The 26,609-nt window shown below is 56.7% G+C and overlaps 1 protein-coding gene across 4 annotated transcripts in view; it reads left to right on the forward strand.

Moving 5' to 3' along the window:
* SCUBE1 (signal peptide, CUB domain and EGF like domain containing 1) overlaps window positions 1–26,609 on the forward strand; it is a 123,998-nt gene that overhangs the window by 93,882 nt on the left and 3,507 nt on the right. For all 4 annotated transcript variants that reach the window (XM_033118302.1, XM_033118303.1, XM_033118304.1 and 1 more), the window contains 14 exons: window positions 1,325–1,447; window positions 3,875–3,991; window positions 5,560–5,682; window positions 12,662–12,781; window positions 13,150–13,254; window positions 14,195–14,311; window positions 15,065–15,202; window positions 16,364–16,567; window positions 18,640–18,801; window positions 20,158–20,325; window positions 22,307–22,468; window positions 24,024–24,221; window positions 25,672–25,824; window positions 26,177–26,256. In XM_033118302.1, the coding sequence (XP_032974193.1) occupies window positions 1,325–1,447; window positions 3,875–3,991; window positions 5,560–5,682; window positions 12,662–12,781; window positions 13,150–13,254; window positions 14,195–14,311; window positions 15,065–15,202; window positions 16,364–16,567; window positions 18,640–18,801; window positions 20,158–20,325; window positions 22,307–22,468; window positions 24,024–24,221; window positions 25,672–25,824; window positions 26,177–26,256 (1,970 nt within the window). The remainder of the gene's footprint in view (window positions 1–1,324; window positions 1,448–3,874; window positions 3,992–5,559; window positions 5,683–12,661; window positions 12,782–13,149; window positions 13,255–14,194; window positions 14,312–15,064; window positions 15,203–16,363; window positions 16,568–18,639; window positions 18,802–20,157; window positions 20,326–22,306; window positions 22,469–24,023; window positions 24,222–25,671; window positions 25,825–26,176; window positions 26,257–26,609) is intronic.

A 26,609-nucleotide genomic window follows, 5' to 3' on the forward strand; every position in this document is an offset into this window, starting at 1 on the left:
GAGCTCAGTAAAATGGGGGCAGCCTGACCTTGATCAGAGGGAGGTGGCCACTTGCACAGGACAGGGGCATCCAGACCGTCCGCCCAGGTCAGGCTCAGTGGGCGCTGGAATCTGAGTGGGCAGATGTGCTGTGATGTGGCCAGAGGCCAACGTGGAGTGGCCCTTTCTTAGAACAGAAAGGACTACTGTTCTCCCTGCAGGGAGGGCCTCTCCCATCACCTCCTTTTCACCGCCTCCAAATCAGGGAGAGAACCCCATCCTGAAAGTCATCTCTCACTCTGTCGCTAATGCTAGGTCACGTCTGGAGGAGGGGACCGGTGTGGGAGGCCGGGGGCTGGGGGCCCAAGGGGACCTTGGGAGTAAGAAGAGGCACCTCAGGGAGAGAGTCTCTAACGACAGTCTGCCAGGCTGGCCTGAGCCAAGAGCAAAGCCCAGATGAGCATGGCAAAGGGGGGTGGGGGGACTCACACGGGTCAGGGAGAACTTCAGGTGGCATCAGCCCACAGGCCGCGCTGTGAGGGAGAAAGCTGCCATCACTGCCGTCACTTCAGGTATGGGATGCTCGTGAGGGGGACGTTTATGGCGTGGGGTCAGGCCAGGTGACTTTCACAGTACAGCCATAATTCTTTAAATACTGAGAAAAGAAATGGCTCAAACCAACAGGCCCGAGTTGGGGTAGGGTAGCAGGAAAAACTAGACTGAACACCCCTCCTCCCTCTCCCAGCTGTAGCATCTCCAACCAGGTAGAACTTTACTCCACCTTTCTAAGCCTCAGTCTCCCCATCAGTAAAATGGGCAATAAACCTACTTTTGAGGAAGAATTCATTGAGCCCTGACTAAGCACCAGTACCTTAAGGATGTTATTTCATTTATGCCTCGTGGTGTTCTTCCAAGTAGATGCACTTCTGATCCTTGTCTGACAGACCTGGAGCCAAGGCTCTGGGAGTCCAGCAGCTTGTCCAAGGTCACAGCCATCGGGAGGCAGCCTGCTAGCCCAGGCCTCGCTGCCCTCCAGGCTGCTGCCCTGAATATGTGGATGAAAGGACGGGGTAGACATCCTTGTCCCTGTTGCCTTTCAAGATGCAGCAGACATCACTTCCTCTGCCTTCTGTGCCATGAATGCCAGGTTTGCTAAGTCCCGGGGGGAAGTGACCCCTGCGACCCCCACCGCTGTGAGCCCCCCACCTGGGTGCTCAGTTTCAGGGACCTGAGGTCAGCCCTGGGCAGTGGGCAGCAGGCCAGGCAGGGAAGGGAGGGCTGGGCCGTTGTCCCCCACCTTGTGGCCCGAGCCCATTGTCCTGGCCCCTCCCACTTGGCTCCACAGACATCAACGAGTGCCTGGTCAACAACGGAGGCTGCGACCACTTCTGCCGCAACACCGTGGGCAGCTTCGAGTGCGGCTGCCGGAAGGGCTACAAGCTGCTGACCGACGAGCGGACGTGCCAAGGTGAGCCTGCTCTGTGCCCCAGGCAGCCATCGGGCCTGGGGACATCCCCATCCTCATGGGGTCCCTTCCCCTCCCAGGCTTTTCCAGGCTCCTGGGAGAGGAGGTGAGCGTGGGGTGGGGCCTGACAGGCTGGGCCTGACGGAACAGGTAGTTTTTGGGTCTTAGCACGCACTCCTGGCTTCGCTGCCCTATATGACTCTAGGGGCCCTCAGAAGCCATCTTGTCCAATCTGTCCCTTTTTATGGATGGGAAACCGAGGCCCAGAGAGGGATCAGCACGTGTCCCAGGTGGCACAGCCAGTCAGTCAGCGGCAGAGCTCATCAGCTCTGTCTCTCCCCTTCCCTCCCCTCCCTTCCTTTTCCCTCCTCTCCCCTCCTTGATGCCCCCAAGCCTCCTTCAGTGGTTTCCGAGGTGGGATGCTGCCACCTGGTGGAAGACATAACACATTGCAGGCACTCTCCAACAGCCCCTCCTTAGGGTTCCAGGGCGCCTGCTGGGAGCTGCTGGAGTGATGGGTAGACAGGTCTGCGCAGAAGCCAAAAACCAGAGCCTAGGACAAGTCCAGCAGACATCCAAGATGCAGTGAGAGCCCAGAGGATGGGCAGTGGAGAGAGAAGTTAGGGAAGGCTTCCTGGGGAGGGGATATTGGTGAAACACTTGAATGATGAACAGGCATTTCCCAGGAGGGGTCAGGGAGGTAAGTGCACCAAGGAAGGGGAGCTGCCGGGCTGAGGGAGTTTGGGGAGCACGATAAGCCCTGTGGGTCTGGATGACCCAGGAGACGGGGTGCCCTGTGGGGCCAGCTTTGGGGGCGAGTGTGTGGGGAAGGGCCAGTCCCATCACTGATGAGTCTGTCGTGGTCTAGTCGGTTCATTTCCACGGGATCCCAGCAGTTGCCGGCTGTACGCACCCAAGTCTGTCCATGGGACTTGCAGCTTCTGCCTGTGAACACGGCTTGGAGGCCGGCCCTGGGGCAGCTGGAGGCCCTGAGGGACAAGGGACGTGCTCCTCAGAGGAAGGAGAGAGCAGGAGGCTGGAAAGGGAGGGTCCAGGGCCAGCCCGTCCTGGGGCTCATCATGTGACCTGGGCCACTGTCTTCCTCTCAGGGCAGAGGGTCCGCTGGGAGCACGGCATCTGTCCAGGCCCCAGTCAACACCCCTCTACACTTTGACTTTATTTTCCCGTCTGCCTTGCTGCATTCTGTGGAGGGTCCTTGACTTTGTGTCCCCAGCTGCCGTGTGAGAAAGGCGGCGGCTGCCCAGGAGGAGGCAGTGATGTGTCTCTGGCTCGGGCCACGTCTTCTCCATCGTTTTCCAGGCTTACCTCTGAGGCCCTCGGGCTCTGGCCATGCCCCGACCCTGCTCCAGCACCGCTCTGGGATCCCGAGCTCCAGTAGAGAGGGGTCTAAGCTCCTTTGCTTGGCACTCATGGTCCTTGGGATGGGGACCCCAGACTGCCCCAGGCCCCCCGAGCTCCACGCAATCCCCTGGGCGCCCCATGCTGCACCTCCCAGCCTTTGCCTGTAGTGCCCTTCCCTCACTCTCATTCCTTCATCCCAAGCAAGCCCCACCCCTTAAGGTCCAGCCCAGGTGCCACACCTTCCAGGAGGGATTACAACCTCCTTCGAGAACCCACAGAGCAATTCCTTCCTTGTGCTGCTGTTATTACAAACACACATGTATTATGAATATGTGTGTAGTCACATGAGCTAATGTAGTCAGAGAATGAACTCCAGCTACAGTGCCCATGGAGAGGCAGGAGCCTTCCATCAGCTGTCCCATGGAAGCCACGTTCCTAATTTATGGCCAGGACAGAGTTATCTCCTGTGAGCACATGGTTTATTTCCACCTTTCTGGTAACAAGCATTTTATGCCCCCCTTTCCCTTTTTGCCCTAGCTGCCAGGAAGCTCAGAATAAAATTTCACACACTATCAAGGCTACCTTGTTATCCATTATGGGTAGCATACTTCTCCCCCTCCCCTCTTTCTATTTGTGCCATTTCCCTTATTTTCTCAAGAGACATCTTGGGGTGATGAGAAAATACACTTTGATCAGTATCCAAGAAGCCTGGTTTCAGGTCACAATTCAGCTGCTTCCTCAGGCAAGCCCCAGTCCATTTCCTGCAGGTGTGGATTAAAAACCAACCCTCGTTACAGTTGAATGTGAGATACTAAAATGATGCAGATTGATAATAATCCCGTCCATTCACAATATTTCTACCCTGCCCATCTCCAGAAAATCATGTGAGACGGCTTCTAACCCAGAAAGGTGGGGTTAATGGAAACAAAATGGAAAAGGGGGCCGCGACAGGAAGTGGGGCGCAGGGGCTGCCTGTGCACAGATGTACCTTGCATGACTGAGTGACAGGCATGGCCTCTCCCCACACCCTGAAACTCCTCCCCAAACTTTGTCTCCCTGTGGCCACAGACATCGACGAGTGCTCCTTCGAGCGGACCTGTGATCACATCTGCATCAACTCCCCGGGCAGCTTCCAATGCCTGTGTCACCGCGGCTACACACTCTATGGGACAACCCACTGCGGAGGTCTGCAGCCCGCCCGCCAGGGCCACCTTCCCCCTGAGGCACGCGCCTGGCCGCATGGCCACCTCCACTGCACCCCACACCCTGACCCCGACCCCGACCCTGACTCTGACCGGCCTGGGAGAGACCTAAGCAAGGCTGGGGACTGGTGGGCCGAGGGGCTTCGCCAAGGGCAAGGCAGGAGGACAGGGATGAGGGGGGAAAAGCGGGGCGGGGCAGCAAATACCCACCAGGTGCCAGGCCTCTGCCAGGTTGCGGGCATAGGCCTGGAAACAGTAGTTACAGGGGACCACAGTCCAAAAGGGGGGTAGCCCCTCCATAGAGAATCCCAAGGACAGTTCATTCCATTCAAAGAGGGTGACGACAAAGAAGGGCAGGGTTGGGAGACAATGGGGGGATCCTAAAGGAGGAGTGTTTGGGTCACGATGAGGGCAAGCACTTCCCTGAGTGCAAAGGCACTGAGGCGTAGGGAGTGCAGAGAGCCCACGAGGCAGCCGGTGAGGCTATGAACATGGTGGGAGGTGCAGACAGGGAGGGCACAGGGCTCCGGGAACCCCTGAGGCGACTTCGGGTTTTATTCCCAGTGAGAGGAGAAACCACTGGAGGCTTTAATCAGGGGTGTGACGTGGCCAAGTTCATGTAGTGAGATTGCTCTGCCTGGTACATGTTTCAGAGAGCAGAACCCAGGGCACTAGTGCAGAGATGGCTCCAGGCATGGGAGCTGCTGGAGCTCGGGCAGGGTGGAGAGAGATGCAGAGAAAGGGGAGGTTCTAGATGTATGTAGAAGCCACAGGCAACGGGACTTGAAGATGTATTGGCGTGGCGGGGAAGGTGGGGTTGCCAAGAATGGCTGCGCGGTCCTGGGTATCTCTTCCTTTCCTGGGACGTGGGGTAGCCACCCTCTGCCTGCTGCGTAGCTGTGATGGTCGAACAGGGTCAGGCAGTGAAGTGATGAGACACAGCTGGTGCTGGGGGTGGCTCCTGAGGTGGGCTGCAGATTCTCCGCGAGGGACTCCCCAAAACCTGAGCACCGGCTTCCCTGGGCCTGCGCTCCCCGAATGCAGGCGGCCCAGGAGCTCACAGTCGTGCCCCCAGTGTGAATGAGGTGCAGTCCTTCCTCCCCATCTCCAGCTTTTAGTCTTTGGTGGTAAAAGGGGGGAGGGCCTTAGAAGTGACTTCTTTCAGCCTGATGCCTATTGTACAGGAAAGGAAACCAGCTGGGAAGGGACTTGCCCAGAGTCCCCCAGTGAGATGAAATACATGACCCCTGCCCCACGTGACCTGATGGGAACTTTAATTTTGTGCCATTTCTCTGTCCTGCCCCCCAGTCTGGGCAGGAGGGATGCGTGCTGGTGTCTGTGGGGGCCTTGTGTGTGCACACACGTGTGTGTGCATGCTTGTGCGTGTGATGTGTGCAGCTGTGCACCTGTATGCAACGACAGCATCAGGCTAGGGCCCGGGGATTCTCAGCCCTCTCGTCCTGGGTGGGCGCTGCCCTGCCAGCCCCGAGGGTGTGGCCTGGGCTGGCTGGTCCAGCCCCCTCCTGCCCTTACTCCCACCTGTGCTTCCAGATGTGGACGAGTGCAGCATGAACAACGGGAGCTGCGACCAGGGCTGCATCAACACCAAGGGCAGCTACGAATGTGTCTGTCCCCCAGGGAGGCGGCTCCACTGGAACCGGAAGGACTGCGTGGGTGAGTGCCCAGGGGTGGGCATTGCTGGGACCCCTGCTCCTCCCCTGATGGGAGGGGCAGTGACTTCTCCAAGTGGGGTGAGGGAGGCAGGACCCATGGCTGCCTCTGGGCCTCGGGGCTACTGGGCAGGTCTGTCTGCTGCTGGCATATGGCTAACAGAAGAGGGAGCACAGATGGGAGAGCATGCTGGGTGTCAGCTGGAGGAGCAGAGATAGACCTGTGGGGGAGGGGGACGCAGAGGTGGAGATCTGGGGGTCAGTGTGTGCAGCCGGACTGTAGGCCCCAGAGGAGCTGGAAGCTTAGAGGGCATGGAATGGGGAGGCCTGAGCTCCCCCTGTCCTCCCTTATTCTGCCAAGGAAGCTGGGGTGGAGGGAGTTACACAGGGCCAGCAGCATCAGAGCCTGGGAGGAGGAGCTCCTGGGCCTTTCCAAACCCACCACCTGCCCAGGCTGTCGGCCCCACAGTGTCAGGTAGGGAGGGTGGGGGAGCGGGGCCTCCCAGAGCACACTGGGGTCCTGTGCCCTCTGCTGATGTGCGCTGGGGACTTGGGCATCTGTAGGCTGCGTTCTGGACAGTCCCCCACACTCACTGGTTCCACAAACACATACTAACTACGCAGTGTGTGCCAGGCCTATCCTGGGCGCTGGGGCTACATCCCTGAAACGGCTCCCTGGTGCTTGCCCCGCCATGCTCTAACGTCCGAACGTGTCCTCTCTATTCAGAGCCTGCACAGAAGCAGAGCCAGAGTTCTCTGAATGACCAAAAGGCTGCTACACCCTGGTCTGGTCACCTTCCACCCTCACCCCCACTCACCCGTGCCAGACTCACTGACCTCGTGGGTGTGGTCCCCCACCTCAACACAGCAGTGCGTGTGGCCCCGGGGGCTGCTCACTCACCGTGGGGGTCCAAAAGAAAGCCCAAGGTCATATTGCCCGTGACGACTTGCGCCAGGAGGTCAGGCTAGTTTGTCGTGCCCCCCACACCGTGCCACAGGCTGTGTTACTTACTCTGGCACCCAGAGTGACGGCCAAGTTTCTGATGGCCACCTGGAGCTGTCTAGTTCCTGTGGATGGGACCAATAGCGCCTGCAGCTGCTTTTCCGGGCATTATTTATGTCCTCAGAGGCTGTTATTCCTTCAGCTGCGTCACAAGAAGGTATCCTTCACCAAGGATAATGGGGCATCACTCACTAGGAACGGTCTAATAGCCCCATGGAACAGTTAGCTATGGTTCTGGGCTGCAACTGGTGAGGCTGATTTGCGTGTAAGAGATGTCATTGAGCTCAGTGGAGCTGTAGCTATGTTGTCCGTGGGTGTCGTTGTATAAACAGTCAGATACATGGCAGGATGGCTGAACCCGCCTCTCCCAGTGCCAGGGTATTTTCCTTCCTTTCTATGTCTTATCTACAGAGAGTATCATAATCAATAAGGTTCATGTAACACACTTTATACCATTCTTCCCTAGCGATAGCTTGGGAGAACTGACTTAAAGAATCAGGACGGTGGTTCTCCCCAGTCAAGCCTAGGTCTGGGGGAGTTATTATTTGTGGGGGGAACGTGGTAGGATAAATCGGAAATGTGGCACCTTAAATGCATAAGGTGGGAAAACATGACCAAAAGAAGAGGAGAGGGGATTATGGAAAGCACTGGTTGCAAACATGTAGAATTTATTCCAGGGGTCTTGGGCAAAAGCTATCTTTTTGTGTGGTCATCTTCCTGTTTCGAGGCTCTTGGATAACAGTTTCTGTGATCTGTCCGCTTCCGGAAGGTTCTCGGGAAAACCTGTTTACGACCCTCAAACTGATGACTTTACATTTCTGAAAAATTCATTTCCATTGTTCCAAAAGATTACAGGTAATAAAGACAGTAAAATGTCTGAGTACTCTATGAATAACTCTCCCAGTAAAATGTGTCTGCATGTTACTAAATAAGTAAGTTTGAACGTCCCAAGTCAGGAACACACACAAATCTAATAATATTTTAGCCCCTATGAGTCCTATTACGTTTTTAACACTATTTTTTCAAACATTGAAGTACAAGAGACTGCTTCAGTTCATCCAGAAAATAAACATACAATTCCTCGTACATATGTATAACCCATGAAATCCATTTGGGGATACTCAAAGTGTCCCTAGGGTTCTAGTCTGCGTCCCATCTTTACACTTTCCCCAGGATTTTATTAGTGACAGATGAGTCATGAACTGGTCATTTCTTCTGCTACCCTGGAAAAGTGTCTCACCATCACTGTGTGGTATCACACTCAATGCGTCCCTCCTGGGATGAATTGTCTTAGGGGCGATATGAGCAACGTGGGGTGGTCTGGTCCGGCTTTGCCAAACCTCATTCTCATGGGTCTTCCAACTTGATTGCTCCCTTGCTCCTTTCCAGACTGGGAAGCCAAACATGGTGGGTCTGCGATGGAATCCTTGGGCCTCTCCATGGATCTGTCTCTCTCTGCTGATAACTTCACTCCCAGCAGCCTGTTTCGCACAACGATCCAGGAAACATTGCCTCTGACTGCCGTCTCTCCGACCACGGGTTTCTGTGTCTCTGTGGTGGGCAGTCAGCCTCTGTTTTCCAGCATTCCAAAGTTAAATGCCGCAGATCGCAGGGTACAAATTCACCCTGTTCTTTAGCGATTCCACATGCCCGAGAAAGGGCCACAAGTTTGCCTCCCAGAGCCAATTTGAGTCCCTTAGGGCTTGATTCCAGCCTGGGTAGTTCTTGCATCTCCAGCCTGGTATTGTCTCTCTTCATTTTTTTTTGTTGTTGTTTTTCCTTCACAGCTTTATTGAGATGCAATTCACATGCCATACATTCACCCATTTAAAGTGTAAGACTCAATCGTTTTCAGTGTAACCACAGAGTTGTGTGACCACAATCAATTCTAGAGCATTTCCATCACTCCAAAAAGAAACCCCAGCGCATAGCAGTCATTCCTCATTTTCCCCCAAGCCTCCCAGCCCCAGGCAATCAGAATCTACTTCCCGTCTCTATGGATTTGCTGATTCTGGACATTTCATATAAGTGGAATCATACAACATGTGGCCTTTGGTGACTGGCTTGTCTCGTTTAGCGTAATGATTTCAAGGTTCACCTATGTCGGAGCACATGTCAGTGCTTTGTTCTTTGTCATTGCCGAATAATACTCTGTTGTATGATTGCACCACCTGTTGATCCATCCTCTGGTGACGCACATTTGGGTTGTTTCCACTTTTTTGGCTATTGTGAATAATGCTGCTGTGAACAGTCATTACAAGTATCTTTGTGAACATATGTTTTCCATTTTCTTGGGTATATATTAACTTTCGAGGAGCTGCCAGACTGTTTTCCAAAATGGCTGCACCATTTTACAGTCCTGCCAGCAATGGCCGAGGGTTCCAATTTCTCCTCGTCCTCGCCACACTTGTTGTTATCTGACTTTTTGATCATAACCATCTTGGTGTGAAGTGACATCGCGTTGTGGTTCTGATTTGCCTTTCCCTGATGGTTAATGAGGCTGAACGTCTTTCCATGTGCTTATTGTCCATTGTATGTCTTCTTTGGAGAAATCTCTATGCGAATCCTTTGCCCATCATAAATTGGGTTATTTGTCTTTATTCTTCAGTTGTAAGACATTGTAATACATTCTAGATACAGTCCCTTGAAAATCTAGATGATTTGCACAGATTTTTCTTCCTTTCTGTGAGTTGTCTTTTCACTTTCTTGGTGGTGTCATTTGAAGCAGAAAAGTGGTTAATTTCCATAAAGTCCAATTTATTTTTTTTCTTTGGTGATAACTTTGGTGTCATTTCCCAGAAACCAGTGCCTCATCCAAGTTCCCTGTAATTTGCACCTGTGTTTTCTAAAAGTTTTATGGTTTTAGCTCTTACATTTAAGTCTTTGATCCATCTTAAGTTAATTTTTATATGTGGTAAAAATAGGGGTCCAACTTCGTTCCTTTTCATGTGACTATACAGTTGTCACAGTATCATTTGTTGAAAAGACAATTCTTACTCTCCGTTGAATTATCTTGGCATCCTCTTGAAATCAGTTGACCGTAAATGTGTGGGTTTATTTCTGTCTGAACACTCAATTCTATTTCGTTTATCTATTTGTCTGTCGTTGTTCCCTTACCCGACTGTCTTAATTACTGTAGCTTTAGAGTGAGTTTTTAAATGATGTAGTGTGAGTCCTCCAATTTTGTTTTTCAAGTTCAAGCTTGGTCTGGCTATTCTTGACCTTCCCTTGAATTTCCATATACGTTTTAAGATTTCTTCATTTTTAAGGTGACTCCCATCAATAAACAGTATTAAGCTGGGGTTTTTGGTATGGAGTATCCAAAAGACTTATTCTGGATATGAACACTTCCAAAGTATGGACACATAAAGATAAGTTTCTTCTTCAGGAAGGGGTAAGAGAGGAGAAAGGAACCAGACACCATAATAGATCATTGACGAGCAAGAAAAGTATTGGGTGTTTTCAGTTCACACTAGGGACCACACAGCATGTGGTCCTCTCAGATTTAAAGGTGGTACTAGTATGAAATCTGAAGATGCTTCAGCCACATTAGTCAAGGTTGCGATCACTCTGAGGCAGAGAAGACGAGCCTTGTACAGGTGTTTGTCATGTTGTTGAGTTTATACCCTGAGAGCGTGGTCTAACCTTTGTATGTTCTTACCAAACAAAACAAAAAAAAATAGTTTATGCCAATCTGGGAAGATTCAATCTGGACTCTGTTCCAGGTGTTCTGCTGGTATCGTGGAAACTTCGCCGCAGGGATTCTGTGTTTGAATAACACATAATGTTTCCCCGGAAATAAGCCCCAGTTGAGATCGTCAGCCAGATGGACACATTTAGTACGTTATGACGATGTTCCAGAAGATGATGACATGACTGTATTTGAATAAATGTAGATTGTTATACATGAAAAAATAAGACATCCCCTGAAAATAAGCTGTAATGCATCTTTTGGAGCAAAAATTAATATAAGACCCAGTCTTATTGTCGGGGAAACACGGTACATTAAGGCTCCTATCAGCTATAATTTGAATCACGTGTACAATTTTCTGAGCCTCCTAAAAATAACGTCACCTATATTTTAGCTGGAAGTTCCACATGCAGAGCAGATCCCTGCTCACCACACGTGTAGGGGCTTTGGCCAGAGAAGGGAGGCTGTCTTGTGACAACGGTCCCAAGGAAGCCGTTACAGGTTGGAACTCGGGTAAGAGCTGAGGACTGTTAGAAAGTCCCACCACTTGAATGGTTGCAGGAAACCCAAGCAAATCCAGTTCATGTCCCCTCCAGGCTTCTACCACTTCCTGTCCATTCTCACATCTGCCTCTCCCTATCTTCTTTCAGATTCTCCCACAACTAGGCAGTCTTACTTAAAAGCAAAAGTACCTTTTTTCCTTGTTCTTACTACTGCCAGTCCGTATGCCTTCCCTCTTGCTTTTCCAGCAACTCAAACTTTTCTCTGAGGGCTGGGATGTTCTGTAGTGCTGGGATTAATGAAATCTGTGGCGGAGTCAGAGGTTTCACCCTACGTACAAGCTAAGTCAGCCAGCCTGCTCCGGTTTCATGGGCGTGGGCGGCCGGCACGACACTCCAAGGTCAGAGACAAAGGGCTGCATGACCTGCAGCAGGAGCAGCGTGTTTGCTTTGGTTCGCCTCACCCTCCCAACTAGTCCCATCCCGGGCCAACGCGGTGCAGGCAGGGGGTTTGTACCACACTGAGGGACACCCAGTGTGGGTCACCCACCGCCCATGTAGTGAACAGAAGCCAGACTGCCCTTGTCTGGGGGGAGATGTTACCTCATCCCTACAAGTTGCTGGGGAGAGAGCCACCGGTGCTTTGCATTCCTGAGTCCCCAGCAAGAACCAGTGGGGGGCGCTCAGGGCCAGGGTGGTTCGCCTTTCCCAAAGGATAGCCGCCGCCATGCGAACAAGAAAGCCGTGTTGTGCTCCATCTGCAGTTACTGACAATTCCCTTTGGGAATTTAGAGGATGTGCAGGGAACTGTTGGGGGCACATGTCCCCCTGGAAGCCTGTGGGTGGTTGTCCTTCTGTTTCGTAACCAGTTTGAACGTGGGCTCTCCCAGCAGCCCTTCCGGCCTGTGTTCCCTGCAGGTGTTTTTATTGCTGGTTCCTTGATTCTTTGCAAACAGAGGACTTTTGGTTTTGTGCTCTTGTATTTATTTGGGGGAGCAGATGTTTTATCTAGACGACCATGAGTTTATTTTTATTTCTAGATTCTTTACTTTCTGAGACTCCTTAAAAATGTTCAGCCTCAAGTTGAAGGTCACCCAAACTGGCAGTTGCCGACTCCAATTTATTTTTCCAGTTAAGTCCCCCTACTTCAGCCTGTTCACTAACGACGCCACCATGGACGATGGACTCAGCGGGTGATGCTTCTGGAGGCGTGTTCATTTGCTTTGCCCAATTATCCATCTATAAAATCAGTCCGATGTTTTCCATAACTGTAGAACTTTCAGTCTAATCCCAGGAGTCTAATCCCAGGAGTCTGGGGAATGTTTGAATCCTCAAAAGATAGATAAACACTTGAGAAACTCTGAAGAGCTCAGTTTTGGACATCTTCGATGGATGTGTCCAGGGGCTGCCCCAGAGAGGGGTACGCCATGCTTAGAGGTCGGTCGCCTCCCAGAAGCCCATGTCCATTTCCAGCCATTCCTTTCCGCCCTGGATGTGGACACGTGCTCTGGAGAACGCTGCCCTCTGGGAGCTCCTGGTCTGGGCATGGCTGTGAACCTCCTGACAGGCAGCCTGGACTGATGTTGGGAAAAGGGACCGAGCCAGCTCTCTGAGCCCAGTGTCCCCACACACCCAAGTGGATGTGGGATTCTGCCATCCCCAGCCCCTTCCCACCAAGACAGAGGTGTGGTGGGGGTCTCTGTTGGTCCATGCTCAGGGGCCATGCCAGCCCCCGAAAGCCTCCACCTTGGTGCCCTCAAGCCCTCTCTTCTGTCTTTCTCCTCCTCAGAGACAGGCAAGTGCCTTTCTCGGGCCAAGGCCTCACCCCGGGCCCAGCTGTCCTGCAGCAAAGTGGGAGGTGTGGAGAGCTGCTTCCTGTCCTGCCCAGCTCACACACACTTCATGCCAGGTAACCCAAGGTTGGCCCCGGGATGGGATGGTGGGTGGGGGGCTTCCTTCCCTGGGATCCAGCCCCTGCCCCTTGCTATTCTCCAGGAAGGAGCCTGACCTAGGAATGAGGGGCCCTCAGCCCTGATCACAGGGTGATTCTGAGCAGCTGTCTGGTTCTCTGCGAGCCACAGTGCCCCTCTCAGCAGGTGCATTGGGCTCATTCCTGCCCAGCCACTTACCCTATAGTCATATAGCAGAAATGAACTGACAAAGGGTCAGTCCTAACCTTCATCTCATTCAGTTACCCCCCCACCCTGAGGCCCCTGGGACCTGGGGTGCTAGAAGGGAAGGGCACCCAGGCCCACCTCACCACTGGCCTCTCTGCAGACTCGGAAAACAGCTACAGCCTGAGCTGCGGTGTCCCAGGTCTCCAGGGCAGGACGCTACAGAAACGCAACAGCACCAGCTCCAGCACTGGGCCCAGCTGCTCAGGTAGCCCCTGGCCTGTCCGTGCCGCACACACCTGACACCCCCTTGACTTTGCATCTCACACCATGCTGGGGGGAGAGGGAGGCGCACGTCCCAGGGAAGAGCTTCCTGGTCCAGGTCCTGACCAGCAGGGCCCAGGGTGCTAGGAAGCGAAGAGGAGGGTTGGGACCTAGAAGCTGATGGGCTGCGGGCTGAGTCCCAGCCCAGGGACAGTGCACCGTGGATGGGCCCCTCTGACTCGAGGCTCCAAACCACAGGACCAGAGTGGTTCAGTGATCCTGAGGTACTAAGTCTGTGGGTTTCAGTGGGGTGAGTCCCATCTGCTGTGGCCATTAGGTTCTAAAAGGTCCCGAGTAGAGCTGCCCCGGGAGATCCTGCCCCAAGAGTGCTGGAAGCATGGCACTCCCATGCCCTTTGGGATGGACAGGCCGGCCCGTCCCTGTCAGCACAGCTCAGCCAGCTCCCCCACCAGCAGGGGCAGGGGTCATGTCTTCAGCATCTGTTCCTATTCAGGATGCTGGAGTCAATGACGCGGATGCATCTCTGTGTGTTGAACGCATCCATGGTGTGATTCTAAGCACCTGTGATTGTAGGATTCTTTAGTCCAAGGGCTGTGATTGGTTCCTCAAAGGAATCAGTGGTCTGGGCATCTATACTATCTCGATCCCCCTGCCCTTCCTTGCTTCCCTCTCTCTTCTGCCCCCTCTCCTGAAAGCACGAGCCACCTGGCTTGAGCTTGACCCCACCATCCACACTTTCACCCTTTTCAGGCCTTGCAGGGAGAGAAATGAGGCAGCGGAGGTACCCCCACCCCCAGCTCCTGGTGGACTTGTCCCCCTGGCAGCCCCCTCACACTCAGGCACGCCCTCTGCAGCCCCAGGCCCCCACCACCACCCCACCCACAGAAGAGGCCACCACCTGGGGGGACTTTGGCTTTCCCCAGGTGCCCCCACCACCCCCATCAGGCAGAAGGCTCGCTTCAAGATCCGTGATGCCAAGTGCCAACTCCGGCCCCGCAGCCGGGAGCCCACGAAGGAGGCCCTGAGGCAGCTGCTGCTGGGTGAGTGGCCGCCTGGGTGCCAGCCACACTGGGGGCTGTGGGGGTCCCTGTGCCTGGGAGCTGGGAGCCAGGGTCCAGCAGGGCTGGGTTTCCAAGGGTGGGGACCTCTTCGTCCTTCCACCGTGGTCCCTTAGCCCAGGTGCCATGCCTGGTGCACTGTAGGCGGCGGTGGTATCCCTTGGGAAGGTGGTCAGTGTTAAGTGGAAAGTTTGGGTCCCCAGCATCCCTGTGGTGCATTGTCCCTGCCTCATCCGGGGTGACGTGAGCAACCAGGGCAAGGTTTTTCTGCGCAGCCTGGCTGTGTCCGCACGCAGAGGTGATTCTTAGTGACGGTGGCCAAGAAGGATGACCGGGCTGGGGAAGAACAGGGGATTGCTTGGTGAGAAGGGCCCAGCTCTGTCTCAGTGAAGATCCCTGAACACGGTAGAATTCTTCCTCAAACCTGACAGACCCCCAGCACTCAGCAGGCCCAGCGTGGGCCGAGTCGCCGGAGCTGGAGCTGCTCCAGGAATACGCTGAGGTGCCTCCGTGTGATGGACTCAGAAGGGCTGGGGGCAGGGCCTGGTTCAGCCACCAGCCCCTTATGAGACCTCGAGTCAGCCCTGGCCTTCTCCAGCCTCAGTTTCCCCATCTGCACCTTGGACTATTAGGCAAGGTGGGACCCTCGCCCACGGCAATCTGTGTGCAGGGCTAGATAGGACCCTGATCCCTGCCCCATGCAACCTTTGCCACAGCAATCCCTTCCTTGTCCAGAAAACTGCCACCTGACCTTTGCGACCCTCAAGTGTGACTCCTCCAAGAAGAGACGCCGTGGCCGAAAGTCCCCATCCAAGGAGGTGACCCACATCACAGCAGAGTTCGAGGTTGAGACAAAGATGGAAGAGGCCTCAGGTGGGTGCGGGGTCCCCTCACGGGCTGCTGAGGGCCTCAGAGACGACAGTGGACCAGAAGGGCTGGCAGCAGCATGAAGCTGGGCTCCCACCCGAGCCACGGCGGCTGGAGGTAGAGGCCGGCCTAGCAAGTGGGGGACTGGCAGAGTCCCTGCTGGGACCTTAAGATGGCTGCCTACGGCCCAGGACGGAAAAGGAGGCCCAGGACAATGAGAGGAGCAGGGCTCAGAGCCCCCAGTGACAGCCACACGGCCGCTCCCCACACCTCCATGTCCTCACTAGGACTTGGAAGGGCTCATGCCTGCAGCCTCCTCAGAGCAGCTGAGCCAAAGACCTGTCTCCCCAGGTTCCAAGGAGGGCTTGTAATCCTGGCTTGTGTTTCCTACCTACACTTTCGTCTTGGCTGTGAATGAGTGTTGAGTTGTGATGGAGGAGTTGAGATCTGACAGCAAACGTGTGTTGTGTGTGCCCAGTCACAGGGAGGCAGACGCACACACAGACCACCCCATGCCAGAGAGACACTAGATGATAGGGGCCATGAGAACAAACAGGGCACAGAGCTGAGGTCTGTCCTCCAGGGAGAGGCCGAGGAAGTCTTTCCAAGAGAGATGCCATTTGAATCAGGACTTGAAATCAAAGTTCACCAAATGGAAGAGATGGCAGGGAATGGCATTCAGGCAGAGGGAATAGAATAAGCAAAGGCACAGAGGTCAGAGAGAGCAAGATGTGTTCAGGAAGCAGTGAGTAAGGCAGGGTGCATGGAAAGCGGAGTTCACAGTGAGTGTTGGGGTGCTGGGAGTTAGGGCTGGCAAGGCAGGCAGGGACCATACCACAAGGGGCGTTGGATTTAAGGCCCAAGTGCCTGACGTTTTCCTGGGAACAGTGCAGCCTCAGGGTGTTTGAGTGGCATGGAGAAGCACCCATCAGTGAGCTGCGCCCTGGGGAGTGATGTATTGCAGTGGCAGAGGGCTGGTTTCTACTCAGATCTGCTGCGTGGCCTTCGGCAGGTGACACCTCTCAGAGCCTCAGTCTGCTCATCTGTGGGATGGACGCAGCAACAGTGCCCCGGCCCCGGCTGCTGGGAGAGTGCTCACCCAGCAGCGGCCTGGCGGAGGGGAAGCCCCTAGGGAGCTGCGAGTGAGGGTCTCTCCTGCCCCTGCAGACACCTGCGAAGCGGACTGCATGCGGAAGCGAGCAGAGCAGAGCTTGCAGGCTGCCATCAAGACCCTGCGCAAGTCCATCAGCCGGCAGCAGTTCTCCGTCCAGGTCGCAGGCACTGAGTACGAGGTGGCCCAGCGGCCGGCCAAGGCCCCCGAGGGCCAAGGGGTGTGCGGTACAGGCCAGGTGCTACAGGACGGCAAATGTGGTGAGTCCCTACCCCCGGCCACTCAGATGTCGACTCTGTCCTTCCTCCCACATGCAGCCCAGGCAAACAACACACGAGGTTGGGGACCGAGAAACACAAGGTCAGCCAGAGAGAAGCACCGTAGCACTCACCCTAATGGCTGTCATGTACAGCGCACACGCCCTCTGCCGGGCCCTGGGCAAGGCTCTCACTTGGTGGAAGTTTGTACCTGTAGCTTGCACCACAGTCCTGGAGAGAAAAGGGTGGGACAGAGAGAGCACAGGCCAGCGAGGCCACAGCGGAGGGGTATGAGGGCCATGGAGACCTGTCCATGTGCTTAGAGGCTTCCCAGAGAGGAGGTGTGGGAGCTTAGGGCAGAGAAGGAGCAGAGCGAAGGTGCATGTGGGGCCGAGGGCCACTCGGGTGCAGCGTGGCACTGCAGGAAGCAGATGAGGCCAGGCCCACAGCACAGCGTGGGCAATGAGGCCAGCCAGGGCACAGATGAACAAGGCTGGTGACTCGACCAGAACCCCAGGGCTGGCCTGTTCAGAGGGCATGGGTCTGGAGGCAGCCCCTGGTGGCTGAGTGGTGGGGAACCGATAAGAGTCTTGTTCCAATGGGGTTTAGTTTACGTGGGGAAAGGAGGCGGTCAGTGAGCAAGTGAGCACGGCCACAGGCGGCAGGAGGCATGGGGGCCTCACAGGCCGCAGGCCGCAAGGCCAGTGCTGCTGTGAGTGCGGTGGGAACCACTGGCCAAGCTGAGCCGGGGAGCCGCCTCCTCCCCTCTCTGCTGTGGGAGGGCTGAGGGGAGGGTGGACGGTGGAGGGGAGGCCGGGCAGGAGAGGGGAGAACCTAGGTCAGGCGGCAGCAGAAGTGGAAAGCATGAGACAAACTCAGAGTCCACTTGCAGAGGAAGACTAGCGGGAAAGTGGCTTCAAGGCCGACGCCAAGGGTTTGGGCCACTTGGGCAGAGGTGGCATCACTTTCTGCTCTGGGGGAAACTTGGGAGCAAGGGAGTGACAGAGATGGAGAGTTCCAGCCGCGCTTGTTTGAGCCACGAGTGTGTCACCCACATGAAGATGGTGAATAGGTGGTTGGAGCCACAGATCTGGAGGACGGACCACAGGCTGGCCCAGAGAAATAACCTGGGGAGCCTGGAGAGAGGAGGGTTTAGGAGTTCGGGGAAATGGGGGAGGGCGGGCCTCTGCATCAGGCAGTGAAACAGGTAGACAGGCCTTTCCGCTGTCACTCTTTTATGTTTAATAACACGTTGGAGTCATTTCAAACTTTCAGAAACATTGCCAGACAAAACAAAGTGCCTCCGTCTTTTCTTCACCCAGATTCCCCCGTTGTGAACACTTGCAGCATTTGCTCCATCGTACTCTCGTGGGTGCCTGTGTGCGGGCTTGTGCAGCCTTTACATCACCACCCAACCCAACCCCCAATACCTCTCACCAGCTCTTCCAACGCCCTCCCTTCCTCTCCAGGAATGCACGTCATGTTTAGTTGCCGTCTCGGATTGCTTATTTACTAAGCAGTCTGCTCGTTTGCGCAGTCAGTCAAGGGCACTGGCTCTCCCTTCAGCCTGTCTTCTCACACCACCCACAGCCTTCCTGCTCATGCCTCTGTCATTCCCCATAGCCTCTGCCTGCCCGTCCTCAGGTGTCCACTCCTCCACACGGGGAAGGGAAGGGGGACAGGGCACTTGGTTTGAATGAAATGACTGTGGCCCATCCAGGAGGCAGTGGGTACACAGGCCAAGGGCTCAGAGCTAGAGGACAAGATGTGGAGCCTGAGAGCACAGCGTTTACGAGAGGGTGGACAGAGAGGAGTCTGCAGACGACCCGGAACAGGAGCTGCCAGGAGGACGCACGAGACCAGGGTCAGGCCTCCAGGAAGGTCCTCACAGGTGTCTCTACCTGGCTCCTACCCCCAGCCCTTCAGGGATGGGTCAGGGCCTCTCTGTGCCCTTTGAGCCATAGGGACAAGGGCTGTGCCCTCTCTGTTAGGACAGAGCCTGGGCTTGAAGCACCAGGAGCCCGACCCCTGCCCCCAACCTGCGCCACGAGCATCTCTCCACTTTGCCTTTGCAGTGGCCTGTGAACCTGGCACCTACTTCAGCGGAGAGTCCAGCCAATGTGTGCCGTGCACGCCCGGGTCCTACCAGGACAGAGATGGCCAGCTCAGCTGTACCCCGTGCCCCAGCAGCGATGGGCTCGGCCTGGCTGGTGCCCGCAACGTGTCTGAATGTGGAGGCAAGTGTGGGCTCAGCTGGGGAGAGGCCCAGCCGGGACCGGGTAGGGATGGGGTGGGGACGGGGCGCCTCCTGTCTCCACGGAGACCCCAAAGCAAAGGCCAGGAGCCAGGTGATGTATTGTAAAGTTCCATGCAGTCTCCAGAGCCTGTCCTCACTTCCCTGCAGCTGCTCTTACAGAGTACACTGCAGACCCCCAGTGTCCACGTGTCGGAGAGCACCACAGTTAGTAAGCACAGGGCTGCTCTCATGCAGCATGCACTTTGCAAAGGACTTTATAGTTTGCAAACACGTGATCACTTACAGGTCAACCTGCATCTATGATGGAGGCACATGGCACTTTACAGTTGACCAAACATGTCACATTTTGTGTACACTCCGTTTTGGAGTGTGCCGTGTACTTGGGCCAGAACTGCTTGACACAGAGAACTTTACAGTTTGCCCTGTAGACAGATGGCTTGGAAAGCCCTTTGTCAATTGTGCTTGCACAACTTGGTTTGCAAAGTTTTTCCATTTACTACCCCCACTTAAGCTCATCTGTGAAATGGGCTCATGGTTCCTCCCCATTAGCCTTCTTCCCAGGGCCATTGTGGGGATCACCCAAGGGAATGGGTGGGGAAAGGTCTGCCTGCAAGGGTGTGTGAGTGGGATGCTTAGGGTGGTGGAGCCCTCCAGCCTCTTCTGGGGAACAGAGAGATCAGAGCCCAGCCCTAAGCTCTACAGGCTGGCCCACTGCACCCTCCAGGAGTGTGGTCTCTGCCCCCAGGGAGACGGTGACTATTAGAGAGCACAGAGTGGCCACTGGTGGGGGCAGAGAATTCCAGGTTCTGGGCTGAGAGGGCATGAGACCCACGCCCTCACTCAATGCCTGCAGGCACACTACATCCTGACTTCCTGCTAGAATGTGTTGTTCCCTCCCTTTGTCCCAGCTGTACCCTCCTCCCTCTGCTCTGGCCCAGCCCCGCAGGTAGACAAGGCAGCCTCAGCCTGGAACTTAAATGTGAAGACTGGGTGCAACCTGCCCCCTGGGGAGAGTCCATCTGAAATAAATGACCTCCCACGACCTGAGGTCCACCCTTCTCAGTTCAGCAACAAGGCCACTCGCTCTTCAGCCCACAGCCCTTCTTGCTGGTGGGATTAAAGCTAGATCTGGCCAAGGCCACGCAGTGCGGAGCTGCCGGTGGCACGCCAGCTGGGGACCAGGCCTGGCACAGCCCAGGCTTCCTCCCGAGGCTCCTCCCCGCACCCAGCCCAGCCTGGTGCCTTGGTGCCCTTCCCAGGGGCAGGTGAGGGCTGAGAGCAGGGCCTGGACCGAGGAGCCCCTCCCACCTCCTGAGCCATAACCTCTGACTTCTAGGCCAGTGCTCTCCAGGCTCCTTCTCCGCCGACGGCTTCAGACCCTGCCAGCCATGCCCAGTGGGCACGTACCAGCCCGAGCCCGGACGCACCAGCTGCTTCCCCTGCGGAGGGGGGCTGCTCACCAAGCACGAGGGCACAGCCTCCTTCCAAGACTGTGAGGCCAAAGGTGAGGGCGTCCCACCCGCCCTGAGGGGCCAGACTGGGCTCCTCAGAACCTTTTCCCTCCATGCGTCTCATTTCCTGCTGGCAAACCTCTGAGGTCAGAGGAGGAGACTGGAGCTCTCAGGCAGTGACATTGGTGCCCAGCACCATGCCATTCACTAGGAGGTGACAACAGAGGGTCCACCTCATGCCGGCCAATGGGCATCAAATGAGAGAGCCAGGCAGGCACAGTAGTTACAGCCTGGAGCTTCGAGCCCCCGGGAGCAACAAATGGGAGGCACCAGCTCCCCCGGACGCTGGAGAGGCCTTTGAGATGCATCGAGAGGAAGGCTGGATGTGGGAGGAAGGTGAAGAAGTGCAGCAGGCAGCAGCGGCATGGGGGTGAGGTCAGAGGTCTCACCTTAACTGGAGACCCTCCCTCCAGGGCTGCGGGGCCCTGCTGTCCAGCCACTCCTTCCCCCCCCCTGTTCACCAGGCCTCCTCCCCATCCCTGGCCCCACTGTCCCCTGATGACCCTACTCCCTCTCAGACGTGGCTTTGGGGCAGCTCCCCCCCCTGCTGACCCCCGATATGCCAGTGGACATACAGACCGCTCAGAGCCCTCCCATTTTTAGGAAGTGAACCCCAACTCTAGCCCACCTCCCCTCCAGCTCCTGCCAGGTTTCCCCCCCTTAACTGTTAGCCTTGCACAACGAGTGTCTGGACCACTTCCTTCCCCCATTCTCTCCTGAACCCCCACCAGCCAGCCACACTCTCATCCCCACTGCTCCCCGAGAATTGCTCCCATCAAGGCAAGCCTACAGGAGCCCTGCCTTGCTGGAGCCTGTCTGTTCTCAGTCCCCATCTCCATGACCGTGACTCTGGCCCAGGTGCCAGCTCAGCCTCCCCCTGGCAGAGCTGGACATCCCAGGCCCGTCCCAGGCCCAGCACACTCATTCGTGAGTCCGGAAAAACTCATCTGCTCACTCTAAACAGCATCTCTGCGTGGTGACCTCAGCTTCTGACCAGTCCAGCCCCTCCCTGAACCCGACTTCACACCCTCCTGCCAGGGGAGCGCTCCACCATCTAATAAACCCCTCAAACTCCACCCATCCAGGGCCCCCCTCGGGCTTGTCCCTCCAATGCAGGACAGTTCCGTCCCGCCAGGTGCTTAGGGAACTTGGAGCCACCCCAAGTCCTCCTTCCCTCTCTCCTCACATCCAGGTTGTCCCAGCCCCTACAAGCTCCACCTTCTAAACACCCAGGCTTCAGTGGCTTCTCCCAAGCACACTGCTGCCACCCTGATCCAGGCTGCTACCACCTCTCCCAGTCACCCTGACATGTGCTGCTCACTCCCAGGACAGCAGCCGAGAACGTGCAGTGGCTCCAGGTGGCCCTCCACGCTCAGAGGAAGCCTCATCCTCCCCATGGCCCCTGAGACCCCGAATCTCTCCCCCGTGGGCTCTGACCTCCCCACGGGCCAGCCCCTCCTCCTCCTTCCACTCCAGCCACACCTGAGCTTGGCCTGTGCTTCCCCGCTTCCCCCCCCCCCCGCCATAGGGTCACAGCCAGCTCCCCCCCCATAGTCACACAGCCAGCTCCACACACCCCCAGGTGTGCACGCAGAATGCCCTCCGTGCTGCCTTCCCTGGCCTCCTTTGTGACAACTCCTGACATGTCCTCCCTGTTTAGTGCCCCCAGACATACCCTGCACCCATCATCCTGCGAGTAGGACGTTAGCCTTGGGGGTGGCTGGGGGACTCGTTGGCTCACTGCTCAGACCCCAGAGGTCCACAGTGCGCCCTGCACAGTGTGGACAGGATCTGGGAACAGGGGGGTCGACCTGTTCAGGGACTGGGGGCGGGTGGTGGGAGGTACCGGGCAGTGGGGAAGGGCCCTGATTGAACTGTGTGCTGAGACCCCGCAGGCAGGGAGGCCCTGGGGAGAAGGCCCTGGGGAGAAGGCCCCGCTGTGGCCCTCTCCCACAGCGCACCCCTCCCCCGCAGTGCACTGCTCCCCTGGCCACCACTACAACACCTCCACACACCGGTGCATCCGCTGCCCCGTCGGCACCTACCAGCCCGAGTTTGGCCAGAACCACTGCATCACCTGTCCAGGCGACACCAGCACCGACTTCGATGGGTCCACCAACGTCACACATTGCAAAAGTGGGTGCTGACCTTCCCAGGGCTGGGGATTGGGTGCACCGGGAGGGGCTGGGGTGGGGGGGACCCCATGATTCCTCTCTGCTTCACCACCGCCTCTCAGGGGGCCCCATGGTGTGGACAGCGTGCCCGCCCTTCATCAGCTCCCGTCGTTCACCAGGCCAGGCCCTGCTCTCGGGGCTGTGGGTCTGTGGAGAGAATAGCCAGGCCCCGTCCAGGGCGGCCTGTGCGACGGCTGCCAAGGGCCAGGCCCTGCAGCGCGGAAGGCACACACGTGAGACCGCCAAGTGGACTGGAACCAGACCACCTGCGCAGCGGGAGGCAGGGTGCTAAGGGTGCAGTGGGGGTGTGGGAGAAGGCGGCCTTCTTGTGTCTGCAGGAAGCAGTTTAGCCAACGACATGTGGGCAGCGTCGGGCGCCTGGGCGGCGGTTAGCCCAGATCCCAGGCCCTCACTGGGCAAGTCGTTTGGGCCTAACGAAGAGTATTCTATCTTCCTTGTAGCTCTTTTTAATTCACTTTTCAGTGTCTTTTGGACATATTTTTGGGTATTTTACCCTTTTTCCACTCAATTTCCAGCCAGCTGTCTCTTTCCTGGGCTGCTGGTCATGTTTGGAACAGCCTGAAGGCCCGTGAAGGGGATTTAATCCTGAAAGTGCGAGCAGTCCCCTCTGCCCAGGGTTTTCCCAGGCTGGGCTCTTGGCCTCCTGGGGCTCCGTGATGGAGCTCGCACAGACAGGGTTTTAAACATCTGATGAGTAAACAGGAAGATCTAGTGGGAGGGAATCTGCTGGAAAGACAAGTTGCAAATGAAATATCTCCCAGAAATTCTGATGTGAGAAGATTTTTTTAGCTGACAATATATGAGAAAGTTATATGTATCCAATACTTACGTTCAATTCTCTTTGCATAACAAAGGTGACTTCCTGTACAAGGTTAAGGCCAGGGACCATTTAGCTTGTAAAAAATGTCACGTTTGGCCTCTTCAAAGATCCACAGCTGAGCCAAAAAAGAAAAGAAAGGAAACGTGTCTCGTTTTCCTTGCTGTGTTGCCTGCTTGTCCCTGAGCATTCAGGGGCCGGAGGGGTATTGGGGGGACGGCGGGGGGGCACCTTGGCACCTGGCGAGCACTCAGAGTATTGAGTAAAGGACACATGAGGGAATGGAGAGAAAGGGGCAGTTGGAGTTCGCTTGGGCTCCTACAACCTACAGGGGCACTGAGGGGCATGCCAGAGGGGTGAGCGGCTCCAGGCAGGCGGCCAGGACAGGCCCAGCCCCAGAGCTTCAGGCGAGGCCGCCAAGGGTGCCCAATAGAAAGGAGAATTGGGCTGGGCCTCAGAGCACCAACACAAAACGGGGACCTGCCCTCCAGCTGAGGGCAGCCTGTGGGGCGTGGGGTCCCCAAGGGAAGAGTGGCTCAGGGCCTGGCTGGCTGGCGGGGAGGGCTGCGCGGAGGTGGGCCAAGGGGGGGACAGAGCACCTACCAGCCTGGCCCTGGGCCTGCGAGGCTGTTGAGGGCCCAGCCGGCCTGACCAGGCCCACTGGCCATGGTGCCCCCAGACCAGCACTGCGGTGGCGAGCTTGGCGATTACACGGGCTACATCGAGTCCCCCAACTACCCTGGCAACTACCCAGCCAACGCGGAGTGTGTGTGGCACATCTCGCCACCCCCCAAGCGCAGGATCCTCATCGTGGTCCCTGAGATTTTCCTGCCCATCGAGGACGAGTGTGGCGACGTCCTGGTCATGCGGAAGAGTGGTACGTGCCAGTGGGGCAGGGCCTCAGCCGTGTGTGCCCACGCCCCTCACCCTCGGGCACAGCTCCTCAGGGCGGGGAGGAGGTTGCCCAGGGTTTAAATTCACCTCTGTTTGACTCTGAGAGCTGGGCTTTACAGATCTCCATGGAAAGATCTGGAAAGCTCAGGGTGTGCTTTAAGTATGGGAATCAGAACCCGGTCAGTCTGGCCTCAGCGCTGATCGCAAGCCAGTCCCTCAGCCCAGGGGTCCCACCCCGTCCTGCCACGCCACCCAGAGTGAGACCCAGGGAGTGACCCCTGCTCCACAGGGCCTCCTGCCCCTCTGAGGCTTGGGTGGGCGAAGAGCCAATCTGTGCTGGCACACGACGCCCCAGGCTCAGACAGCCTGTCCCTACCCCTCTGGGAGCCCCGGCCGCCTGGCTGGTCACCCTCGTCAGGGCTCATGGTGAGACTTCAGGCAATGAGCAGGGGTCGGCCCCTCAGCAGTGGGTGAGGACAAATGTATGCCCAGAAGGCCACGGCAGCAAGAAAGGCAGAAATGCCTTTAAATCCCTTACAGTGTGTGCCTAGGCCAGGGACTGCATGCTACGGCAGGGCAGTGGTGCCCACGGGGTGCCAGCTCCCGTCAGAGGTGAAGGGAGGAGGAGGACACAGGGAGACACCAAAGCGCACCTGCCCACCTGGGCCTAGACTGTCCCTGATACAGAGAGACCGGCCTGAGGAGTGGGAGGTGGTGGCCCTGTGTTCCCCTTGGTCTCCCAGTCAGTGTGGCTGATGAGCTGGAAAACACCTGTGTGCAAATGGGAGGGCTGAGGCCAGAGAGGGCCAGGAGCTGCCAGGGTCCCTCGGGCAGTCAGAGTCCAGCCTGGAAACACCTCCCACCCGTGCCCAACACCGGGCCCCCAGCCTCCAGCACCCTCCCCTCCACTGTCCACCCACAGGCCTGAGCTGTAGGGGCACCAGCTTCTGCCACCTCGAGGGTAGCTCAGAAGGCTCCCCAAGGAGAGTGAGGAGGTGGGGCACCCTTTGCCAGCCCCAGGAGCCCCAGGGGTCGGGAGCTCACCTTTTTCACTGCTCACAGGGAGAAGGCACTTTCCAAGTGTGACCCAGGTTCTGTGCTGGGTGCAAGCATGAGCCCTGTCCTTGAGGAGACAGTGACAGCCCTGTAGAGAGGGCCTGTCATAGAGGGTTCACTAGAGCAGAGTGGGAGTGTGGCAGGGTGGCGAGGGAGCAGTCAGGGGGTTTCCTGGAGGAGGGGGCAGGACATGAGGCCCAGTAGGACCTGGGGTCGAGGGTGGGGAAGGGCGTCTGAGGCAGAGGGAACAGTGCAGAGACTAGAGAGCTGGAGTGTTTGGGGCACTGGGCACTGTGGGTGCTGGGTGGCTGGGTGGGTGGGGAGGCGAGCAGCCCGAAAACAGGCCGGCTGAGGAGCAGTGACACCTCTGCCCCCAGCCTCCCCCACGTCTATCACCACCTACGAGACCTGCCAGACCTACGAGAGGCCCATTGCCTTCACCTCCCGCTCCCGGAAGCTCTGGATCCAGTTCAAATCCAATGAAGGCAACAGCGACAAAGGCTTCCAAGTGCCTTATGTCACCTATGATGGTGAGTGCAGCCACACTGTGTGCCCAGCCCAGGCTGGCCCTGGGTACACAGAGACGAAAGTTCCCGCCTGGGGGGCAGGGGCAGACAGAGCCACAGAGGTATGAGGTACAGACGAGGGAGCAGTGGGGTGGGGTCTGCAGGCTTCAGCATGAGGTCCTGCCGGCAGGGTCCTGAGGGTCCAGTTAGGATTTTCTAGCTGGCCAAACCCCGAGGAGAGCCATTCGGGTGGAGGGCACAAAGGCTCGGAGGCAGAGCGGCCTGTGGCTGGAGCAGGGGAGGGCAGAGGCTGACGGAGTGGACAGCAGGTAGGTCTGGAGCCTCTACCTTCCTTCCTTCCTGGCGGGGTTGGCAGAGGACTACCAGCAGTTAATAGAAGATATCGTTCGCGATGGACGGCTCTACGCCTCGGAGAATCACCAGGAAATTTTGAAAGTGAGTGAGCTTCTTTATGGAAGGGGTCCATGTAAGCCCGAAATAGGGGCCTGTGACAATTCAGGCCACCCCTGCCCCCAGCCCCCCAAAGGGTGAGGGGAGGAGAGTGGTGGCAGGAGAGGAGAAGGTGAAAGGGGGTTGGGGGCCCTGGGGACAGGGGACAGCACATCTGTCCTTCCAGAACAGGAGGTCTGAGACAAGCTCTCTGGTGGGGTCAGCCCAGGGCCTGGTGATGTGCTCCTTGGTCAGCTTCCTGCGTACTTGTCAGCCTCATTTTCCTCATCTATGAAGTGGGCGTACTGTGACAGGGTGGCATCTTAAAATCAGTGGATCCAGCGCCGTCCTTGGGACTG

This window comes from Rhinolophus ferrumequinum, chromosome 10 (genome assembly GCF_004115265.2).
Source record: "Rhinolophus ferrumequinum isolate MPI-CBG mRhiFer1 chromosome 10, mRhiFer1_v1.p, whole genome shotgun sequence".
Classification (NCBI taxonomy): Eukaryota; Metazoa; Chordata; class Mammalia; order Chiroptera; family Rhinolophidae; genus Rhinolophus; species Rhinolophus ferrumequinum.